This window comes from Epithele typhae (genome assembly GCF_022376455.1).
Source record: "Epithele typhae strain CBS 203.58 chromosome Unknown BXZ73scaffold_405, whole genome shotgun sequence".
Classification (NCBI taxonomy): Eukaryota; Fungi; Basidiomycota; class Agaricomycetes; order Polyporales; family Epitheliaceae; genus Epithele; species Epithele typhae.
The window spans coordinates 930-11,874 of NW_025954596.1; the positions used below are offsets into that span (position 1 = coordinate 930).

Genomic DNA, 10,945 nt, shown 5'->3' on the forward strand with positions numbered 1-10,945 from the left:
CACCCCGTCAACTACCTACCTAATCTAGGTGGACGCCTCATTTCACTCGGATCCTTCTTACAAGAAGGAATGTCAGCGCGCGCAGATAAAGCCGCGCTTACTATAGTCAAACCGAACGGAAAACCGTTACTACGGTTCTCACCTAGGAAACCTGGGGATTCAATCTACATCCTCTGGGCAGTCCCGCCCGAGGACGCGTTCGCTGTATCGCTGATGCGCACCGCGCGCGGCCAAGCGCGCGCAGCGCGCATCGTACCAAACCACCGCGACGCGAACCAACTCCAACCGCACGCCCACCAGCCCGCGCGACGCACCGACCGCCCCATCACCGACACCCCCGAGACATCACCACTAACAAGACCCCGTGCAATACACATCAACGCGCGCACTGACCGACATCGCCGCCGCCACCCGCTGCTCATGCGCGCGAGCCAGACCTCGCCGACAGCCAAGCCCACCACGCTCTCGGACGTGTCACTTGTTCCCTGCGCGTCGGGACGCTTCTCGATCACCTCCCCGCACCCCATGATTCCTTTTCGAACGTTCTGTATTTCCTCGATGTCCCACATTTCCCCGCTCCGCTCCGTTCCCGCTCCCTTCGGTCTCGGATTACGCTATCCCAGCTCACTCGGAACTTGCTCCGCTCTACCAACCACCCCCGTATGTTTCTCTTTCATAGTTTACGATCATGTGTCCGCTACCTGGCCTCTGCCTTACGCTCGCTCGTCCTCCTCTCTGCGTTCTTTTAGACTATTCTACCTCATTTCCTCGCCGACATGCCCTCCTACCCTCTCGGACTTCGTTGCTACGACGCCTGCGCCCTCATGTATATATTCTAGCAGTATTTGTGCTCTATCTATAGTTTCGACGCCCCCATATCGTGCGTGTCACTCACCCAAGTCTGCCCTCAGTCCACCGCCGCCGCCGCCTCCCGCACGTCAGTCCTCCGCCTTCCGCACGTCCGTCCTCCGCCATCCGCCTCAGCCGTCTCGCCGTCCTCCACATCGTCTCCGCGCGCATCGCGCTTCCTCCTTCTCCTTCTCGCGCTCGCCTTCCCCTCTCGCGCCGGGCCGACTTCCCGTGGTACAAGCTCGACGAGCTCGCACGCGATCCCCTTCGCACCCCTTCTTCGCGCGCCTCCCGGCGTTAGCGTCCCATCAACTTGGAGCCCACCGCGAGGGTATCAGCTAGAGCATTTGCTTTAGTTCGAGCCTCTGTACTCGGCGAGTAGCCCACTCACCTCCGTCACGGCTGATCAGTCCTCTCCGCTTCCATCCCTCACACCTTCACCCTCCGCATCGCCAACGCCTCAACCTCCGCCACAACCTCCGCCTTTGTCCAGCACGTCGCGCAGAACTCGCGCGTCCCTCCGGCTTCAAGCCGAACAAGAAGAAGAGCGCGCTGCCTGGCGCATAGCTGTTCAAGAACTCTTCAGTGACGACGAGCTCTTTGACGACGTACCTTCACCGCTAGCCACTCACAACCGCCTCCGATACCTCCTCTCCGACTCAGACTCCGAATCCGAAATCCGCTCGATTCTCCTCCGCAACCTCCCCTTCGCCCCCAGCCACTCTGCTTCCCCGGATCTCTCCTATCTAGACACTCCATTCGACCAGTGGTCCCAGCTCCCACCCACTCGCCCGGAGACCGACCTCCCCTCCTTCCTGCCCATCTTCGCTGACCTCCATCAACGCCTCGCCATGGCCCAACCGTTCCGCATGCCGTTCCGCGGCGCCTCGGGTGCTCCCACCTTCAACCCTACCACCGACGCCCGCTCCATTATCGGCTTCTTTGAAGATCTAGACTACATCTTCGACCAAGCGGGCCAACTTACCGACCAGCAAAAGAAGACGCACGCGGTCCGCTACGCACCAGACTCAGAGAAGACGACCTGGCGTGCCCTCGAGGAGTTCACGGACAACACCAAGACCTATGAAGAATTTCAAGCGGCCGTCAAGAAGGAATATGTCGGCGACAACAGCACGGGACTCTACAGTCTCCGCGACCTCGACCTCCACGTCTCCACCACGGCGCGCGGTACTCTCGACTCAACTGCGGACTTCAACATCTACAGCCGGCAATTCCGCACCATCGCAACCGTCCTTGTCGCGGGCAGGCAGCTCCGCACCGAAGACCGGGACCATCTCTTCATCAACGGCCTCCCTCCCGCGATGCGCACCTCCGTCCTCGACCGCCTTCACATCACCGAGACCGCCGTTCGATACCCGCGGGACGCATACACCATCGCACAGGTCACGGCTGCCGCGCACCACGTCCTCGAAGCGTCGGTCATCAGTCTCGGCACCACCGCTAGTCTCACCGTCCCCGTCCCCGCTGCAACACCGGTCAAGTCCGAAGTCGCTCAGCTTGTCGAGACCCTCAACATGTTCTTCAACCAGCAGCGTGGCATGAGCGCTGCGCAACCCCCGCTCCCGACCGCACTCATCCGCGACCGCCCTCCACACCTCCCCGCTGCCGTACCACAGTCTGCGGGCTGCTTTTACTGCGACGATGTTAGCCACGGCATCCGCACGTGCCCACACGTCGAGGCGGACATCGCGGCCGGCTTCATGATGCGGCGCACCATCGACAGCAAGCTGGTCCTGCCCAACGGCTCCTTCGTTCCACGCACGACCCCCGGAAACACCATGCGCGAACGGTTCCAAAACTACCATCAAGCACATCCAGAAGCTCGGTCCACCGTAGTGAACGCAGCCCCACAGATGCTACTCGATATCCTCCACTCCGCCGCCGCTGCCGCTTCTACTACTACCGCACCCGCCTATACCACTGCCACTGCTCCTTATCTGCCCGTGCCCACACCAGCCCACGACCTCGACCTCGACCTCGAGGAGCAGATCGAGAGCCACCGACAGGAGATCCTCGCCCTCGAGCGCCGCCGCGCGCAGCACAGTACGCCATTCACCAGCAACCGATCTGAGCGTGCTAAGCGCCGCCTCGTCCGCTTCAATGACGACGCTCCGCCCGCACCGCGCCCGCCGACACCCGCCCCGCGCGCTCAAGAAGGACCACTCCCGCAACCCTCCGCACGCATCGAAGAGGTACCAGATGAAGACGCACCTGTACGCCGCGCCCCCGATGAGCCGACACGTGCCATCGCCCGACCTCTGCCGCCTCTCCCGGGTCCCGCGCGAGATGTTACCGAGATCGCGCCTACTGACAACACTGACGATGACTACAGTCAGCTCCCAAGCACCTCGGACAAGACTGGAACGACACACCTGCCCACACACGAGCACCCGTTCTCCAACGTCCGCGACGCGACTTACGCTCCGCCCACCCAGCGCAACTTTGGTGCACCTCCCCCTCGGCCTGTCGTGCCCGCCGTCCCGAAGCCATCTCCCGCCTTTTCCACGCGCCCGCCTGTCTACGACCCGCAACACCTTGAGAACGTTGCAAAGCGCAATCTAACGGCCCAAAACAAGCTCGTCTCGGAGGTCGAGCTCCTGTCTATGTCGCCAGACTACTGTGCCTATGTCCGTCAGCTTGTCACCCCGAAGCGCACCCCGAATACCACATCACTCACCCAGAACGACGACCGCACCACTCAGTCCGTCCCCCACGACATGCGCACTCCGCGGAGCCGCACCCTCGCCAACGACATGCCTGCCGCCTTCGCCGCTGCCGCTCAAGCGCCACCGCCTGTCGATGCCCTTGTCGCACAAGACCCGGTAGAAGCATACCTCAAGAATCTGCCTCCGGGCGCGCCCCGCGGTGTCTTTGAAGCCGCCGAATCCGTCTCCATCCACGCCCTCGATGCCATCTTCCCACCTGTACCTCCCGATATCGCAATCAAATGATCTTTGATCGCCCCCCTGGGGTGATTCCCGTTCCGGTAACTGCGAATGTTTCTACGCCTGCGAACCGTAGAGCCTCTACAGATATCGACTACAGATACCTTGTAAGGTAACGTTAGAACGGGTGCTTATGTACAAGTCCCCTGGCCCCATCCCCGACTTCCCCGAGGCCCCGGCCCAGCCCTCCTCCGCGCTTCCCCGGCTCACGTGAACGGATTCCCGCGCCGCGCCCCCTGATGGCCGCCCTTGTTGGCGCCCCCCCGGCGCCGCCCGTCCGTGATGGCCATCCCCGCCGTCCTGCTCGCCGTCCCCGCACCTGTACCTCCCGATATCGCAATCAAATGATCTTTGATCGCCCCCCTGGGGTGATTCCCGTTCCGGTAACTGCGAATGTTTCTACGCCTGCGAACCGTAGAGCCTCTACAGATATCGACTACAGATACCTTGTAAGGTAACGTTAGAACGGGTGCTTATGTACAAGTCCCCTGGCCCCATCCCCGACTTCCCCGAGGCCCCGGCCCAGCCCTCCTCCGCGCTTCCCCGGCTCACGTGAACGGATTCCCGCGCCGCGCCCCCTGATGGCCGCCCTTGTTGGCGCCCCCCCGGCGCCGCCCGTCCGTGATGGCCATCCCCGCCGTCCTGCTCGCCGTCCCCGACGACGAGCTCACTGTTCCCGCTCTCCCTCCCGTTCCCGTTCCCCGATTCGCTCCGTTCTTTTTTGTATATACTTATATTACTAATGCGCATCTATCTACACAATTCGTCCGTGTAAGACGTGCTCTGTGGTGCCCCGACCACCCCTGCCCCCCGCCACTGCCCCCCGCCCCCGCGTAGGGAGGGCGGGAGGTTATGTCAGCATACTCAACGCCCCGGCGGAGGGCGGAACTCTGATGGCGCGAGCGCCGCCACATGGACAGGCACCGCGGCAATGATTGATGCAGCGCGCGAGGCTCGCGCCATCAGCGCGAGGCCTGTGCCATCAGCGCGAGGCTGCCGGCGCCGGCGCCTCAGAATCAACGCCTCGGATTGATCGCGCTCAAGCGCCACCAAGATAATCGATAATGATTGCACTGTTTATCTCATGAACAGGGGGATGGAAGTGCTGCCTTACCCCCATGCCCATCTCTCAGTCTAGCAGTGGGAACCGAGTGTCAGATGGGGTCACCATCTTGGGCCCACGCAACAGAAGCAGAGGTGGGAAAAACAAGGGGCTGGGTGGACGTACCTCCAAACGGGAGACGATCCGCGCTGTCGATCTAGATGCAGCGGATGATGCAGTGCGGAGGCGGCGCGAAGACCTTGTCAACAGTACGTTCCATGCACATATGCAGCAGCCAGAGACTTACCAGTACATAGATCTCAGTGGCTTAGATCGGGCTGCTGCTATGGCTGCGTTCGAAATAGATGATATGCAGGGCCCCAATATCAACGTCGGAGACGTCAGCAACACAACTGATGGCGGTGCAGTGGAAGGCGACGACGAAGAAAATGCTTGGGCGGACGACGCAGATGTTGAAGCTTTCCGTGTGGCTCTAGAAAATAATATGACAACAGGGTGAGTGCAAAGATCTATGACCAGGGGCAGAAATAACATAGTATGTCTAGCATGCGCCCTGACGAGCGTTCCTGGCGTGATCGTCTCCGCACGCAAGACGAGAACTGGCAGCGCGTTTTCCCGTATGTGAAGGCAGCATACCTGCGGTGGAAGTATGGTGTTCCGCGTCGGCAAGAGGAGCGCAAGCGCGCAGCTCCCGAAGAAGACACACCTTCGGAAGAAGAGGCGCCGCCTGAGCAACACACAATTGTGTGTGTCGACCTGTACAGCCTGCGGAAGAACGTCACAGTGGAAGTATCATCTGGGCAGTGGACATTGGAAGCACTGGCCTTGGCCGGATACCTCGGCAACACCCCGGTCGGGCCGTTGCTTGCGATATCCTTCGAGACGCTGGAACTGTTCCGGTGCCTGAAGCTCGTCAAGGCATCCTTCAGCACAGAGGCCTTCGCTAAGCTCATCTGTTACAAGTATTATGTGAGCCTCTTGATCTTATTAATAGTCTTCAAGCTTACCTGGAGATAACAGATGGTATACCGACGCCACTATCGCACGGCACTCGCAGATGCTTTCGACATCTATCTAGAAGTTCTTGATGACGTCGATGCCGAGATCCAGCAGCGGCTCGGGCGCGGTGATCCGAACTGGCGTCCGCGCTTCGGATGCCCGCCATGTGGATACAAGGTACGTCTCCGGTCCGATCTACGCGACGTGCCGAGCGCGTGCCCGGCTGACCAGGTGCCGACCAGCTGGAAGGAGAGGCCCTCTCCGCTTCGAGCGCATGGGTAGCATGGATGCAAATAACTCCCTAAAAAGGCTCCTTCGTAAGTATCGAATGGTTGGTGACCGGCGACACTACAAGAACACCTACTACTTGGGGCCACCATTCGTTGATCAATTCGCGAACCAAGTGCCGGCGCGCCAGGCACAGCCGAAGCCGACCGTTGATCTCGGAGATGATGGAGATGACGTCGATGCCATAGAGCCGGCTCCCGAGCCGGTGCCGGGTCCCGCGGACACAGAAGGCGATCCCACGGATGGAGAGGCGGGCGCACCGAGCCCGTGTGCCACGAATTGGAAGGCGGCTGCGGCAGACGAGAAGAAGCACATGTGGGGGGCTTCGACGAGACGGGGATCTTCGCCAGTGCATGCAGGCATGGTAGGATCCTCTGGGTCGCGGACATGATCCGGAGTGGTGAACTGTAAGTAATGATGACTAGGTGGGACGCGTAACTGACGGATCATTCACAGCGCTAAGTACGGCATCGCGATGGTGGACAAGATCAACACCGAATTGCCCGGCAACATACTCCTCGGGTACGACATCGGCTGCGTGTTCCAAGGCACCCTCGCGCGCAGCAGCGCTGGTCCCGAGTTCCGGAGGCGCGGGTCTCTGTGCATCGTCAATGCTTTCCACGGCTACTCTCACTCTTACATCTGCCAGCTTCACCATCATCCTAATGTCATCACCGGCGCGGCATCGAAGATCTGGAAACAATGGAGCGCATATTCAGCGGATCAAACGCGCTCGCTTCGATCATCCGTTACGCGAGCAAGTACCGACGGCACAGTCTGATTGTGCTCTATTTCCGTCGCTGGGATGAAGAGAAGTATACAAATCTCGCTGTGTTCCTGCGCAACAACTTCCAACAGGCGATGAAGATCATCGAGGAGTCCGAGGAGTTCTTGATCACTGTACTGCCTCGGCTCCAGCTGACAGAAGCGCAGCTGATCGAAGCAGCCGAAGAGGAGCGCCTCTATTTTGCGACCCTGCGCGACGAAAACCCTGATGATGAGTGGGCTTTGAGCTATGTGGAGCGGCTGGAGGACCTCAGAGTGATGAGGTGTGTCCCTTTTCTTTCGAAGATGCGACACAATATTGACCCGCGCGCAGCGAGGAATATGCACAAAAAAACTCGCACAGCTACAAAGCGCGCGACCCGCAACCCCGCGACCCGCGCGTTCATGCTGGGGCAGCCACCGCCAATGGGCGCGGGCGCGGCACGAGCGAGGGCGCGGGTGCAGGCGCGAGCGAGGCGCGGGCGCGGGCGCGAGCGAGGGCGCGGGCGCGGGCACGCGTGCGGCGCGAGCGGGGCGCGGGCGGCTCTTCGTCCTCCGACGGCTCCGGGATTTCATTTCAGGTCCCGTACACAGGCCCGATCACTGACTACAATGCGCACGCTCGGGAGACGCGGCGGACGAGAGCACGAACCGCGTGCTGCGCAAGCGGATCAACGACCTCGATCAAGAGCTAGCCGAGATCGAGGACACCTGGAACATGACGCGGTGGCTGCCCACTGACACGCGCTACACAAAGGCAAAGGCGTATATGGCGACTCGGCGTTACCATCAGGCGCTGGGAAAACTTCAACGTCTGGTTATTCAACGCCTCTTCGAGCTGCACAAGCTCATCTCGCGCAGACAGGTGAGTGATGTGTGATCGTACGACTAAGCGCTGATCGGGAGCGCATCATAGGGTACAAAATGCGCTCTCACATTGCGAAGAACATGCAGAAGAGGTCGGCGGCGATCCGGCGGGCAATCGCAACGTATAACAAGGCGGCCGCAGTGTTACAGAAGCCCCTCGTCGACTGGAATCAGGTCTCCCATTACTCCTTTGTTCGCGAGTTTGCTCTCCTGCACGGATCATGGAATGACGTCAGCGGTAAAACCTGGGCGCGGCCGGAAGTCCGGGAGGCGATCGGGACCTGGCGGCGCTTGCAGCGGCTCGCGAAGAGATCCAGATCGTGTATCGCGATGCGCGCCGCCTCCACACACACATACGTGACGAGCAGCAGGACTTCGCCGCTGTCCTCAAGCAACTCGAGCAGTCCGACGACATCCTCTATGGGCCGACCCTGGACTTTGTCCGGCACCGCGAGGCAGCTAACGCGTACAATCTAGCGTTTCTCGAAGACTTACATAAGGACCCTCGCTTCGAGGGCGAGAAGACGCCGGGCCGCCGCGAGGGAAGGGAGGCCACTCCGGAGCAGTCGATCCCCCGCATTTCCCAGATCCGAGCGCGATCGAGGTGGAAGTAGGGATTGAGGGCACGTATGACGATGAGGCACAAGCGCAAGCAGGCGCGCTGCTCGATTACATAGCGCAGTAGTATAGATCGCACCTGAGACACGCTAGCGCTCGTCAAAAACAGCGTGTAACGATACAAAACATAACTACCGATCTATCCTTTCTATTTGGACACCTAAAAATGAACGAGATGTAGTCTGTATGGCTGACCTGGTGCGCTCTAGGTAAAATTTCTATCTGGATGTTCCTATAACAGTGCTAGCATGGTTTGTGTGTGTTTCGTGCATGAAAGGCATGACCCTCTGCACACAACGTCGCTGCATTCCATGACGTACTAATGCACTCATAATCTGATGCATCAAATACCCGGGCTGCACGCCGGAATGCATGACAGATGCACGCCCCGCATTATTTTCCTGCCTGGATGTCAGGGGAAGGCTGCAAGCATCCGAAGAACACATTTTGCGCAAGATCAATGCGGGGAAGCGTGGGCGCTAGCCCGCCCCTCTCTTGCTTCTCACCATCGATCGCCCCCTTCCTCTGCGTCTCCTCCTCTTCGCCGCTGCCGCCACACATGCACAGTGCGTCAAACCTTGAGTATGCCTCCCTCCAAGGTCCGTGGTATGTCGTACTGGGCCCGAACATGCGCGGCGTGATGCCGGACATCACCAATACCCGGTGAGTTCTTCAATTCAATGCTCTCTCTCACAGCTGTCGCCTGCTTACCCACGCTGTATAGGCCACAGACAGGGGTCGGAAACAATCCCAACATCTACCCGATTGTGGTATGCTGTGCGCACCGCGACGACGCGGAGGCCATCAACGGCCTCAATCGCACTGTCTTTCACGTCACCCCCGCCAATGACGTCCATCTCGCCGCGTGGCGTGTGCAGGAGGCGAACATCCCCCTCCGCGGCTCGCCCGTTTACGGTGTCCGTATCGCCCTCGATGGCCGTCACACAGGCCTTTTTATCGGGATCCCTTGGTAAGGACATCTTCTCGCGCTGCATGCGTTGTATTGACCTCATCTAAGGACCCATGTCGGTTTTCAGATCGGAGACGGCGAGCCTAACGTCCAACAGAAAGGCTGGTGCAAGCGGTTCGACCTGAAGGGTCTCCCCTTCGCAAGCGCCATGGCCTACATGATGGTGAAGAAAGGCCATAACTTTCCCATCGACTTCGACGTCGAGAACCCCATCCCAGCCCCGCTCCGCGCCCGACCCGCGCCCTCCATTCCCCGCACCCCTGCGCGCGCCTCGCACCCTCGCACCGTCGTTACCCCGCCGCGAAGCTTTGTCCACTGGTCGGCTCCCACCCCATCGCGCGGGAGTCAGCGCGAGCAGGCGCCACCTCTGTCAGGCGACGCGCTCGCACACGGTATGTCATTCTGCTCTGTGGGCGTGACATGGACTGACTAGCCACAGCCTTCCAGCAGGGCGCGAGTATTCGGGACCACGCGGTGCTGCCCGCACGCCACCACGGAGACGTTGAGAGCTGCGGCGCGCTCGCCGCAGCTATCCGTCTGCTCTTTATCTCCCCCGAGGAGGTTGTGGGGGGTGCTCGTCCATTTCCCGTCTCGCTCGGGCCGAGGGCCGAGCAGATTCTCTTGGAGCTTGACCCGGACGGTACGCAGCTCATCTTCATTCTGCAGATGTTTGCTGGTGCGGCCTCGCCCAAGGAGTTTGCGTACGACGGCCACAAGCACCTCGGCTGGGATGGGGTGCAGCTAGAGCGTCTATACGACGCTATCTTGTATCCGCTCGATAATGATGAGTAAGAAATGGATCATTCTTTTCGCTCACTTCATCACGTGCTCTAGTCAACAAGTGAGACCTGGGCAGATTTTTTTTCGCTCCGCCCTAGGTCCCTCCCAGCATCCAGCCCCTGCCACTCCCACACCCTGCTTCTTTTCCCGCCCTCCCTGCGCGTCCCTTCCCCCGCTCTCGGCATGGCCCGCAACAACGCAGACGCCCCCGCGTCAAAAACCATGGCGGTATCAAGAAGTTACCTAAGGCTGCGCGCAAGCTGGGAAAGCGGCGCATCAAAATGCCGTGGTCGTCGCAGCGCCGAGCACGGCCGAAGCTCTCTTACATGGAGAAGAAGGCCATCCGCGAGAAGTCGAGGCTTTACAAGAACACGCTCAACCAGAGGCTTGACGCCATCCGCGACGAGGTCTGGGACCACGCCGTCGAGCTCCATGACGAGCTGGGTAAGCATAGCGCGGTATGGTACTACCGGCTCATTCTCCACCAGAGCAAGTTTCGCTTCAAGGAACCGCGGGCCCTGTCCTATGGAATGCCTTCGTAAGCAAGGAGCTTCGCCTCCATAACAAAGGTGCGTTTATTTTCATCTGCAGTGCCATAACTAATGACATCTGTCAGAGATGATACGAACGACCGCGTGTCGTCCGAGTTCATCAAGAACTTGGCCGACCGCTGGCACGCGATGTCCGAGGAGGAGCGGGAGGACATGTGCCGCGACACGGTCGAAGCGCTCAACGAGCGGCGCGAAGAGCGGGGGCGCGCCATCCCCAACATCGCCATCG

At 60.3% G+C, this 10,945-nt stretch overlaps 1 protein-coding gene across 1 annotated transcript; it reads left to right on the forward strand.

Moving 5' to 3' along the window:
• Positions 1–1,718: 1,718 nt before the first annotated feature.
• Positions 1,719–3,821, forward strand: BXZ73DRAFT_61214 (uncharacterized protein; the record flags this gene model as incomplete). Its single annotated transcript, XM_048021718.1, has 3 exons — positions 1,719–2,702; positions 2,877–3,083; positions 3,168–3,821. The coding sequence occupies 3 exons, from the start codon at positions 1,719–1,721 to the stop codon at positions 3,819–3,821; spliced, it is 1,845 nt and encodes a 614-aa protein (XP_047870602.1).
• Positions 3,822–10,945: the final 7,124 nt, after the last annotated feature.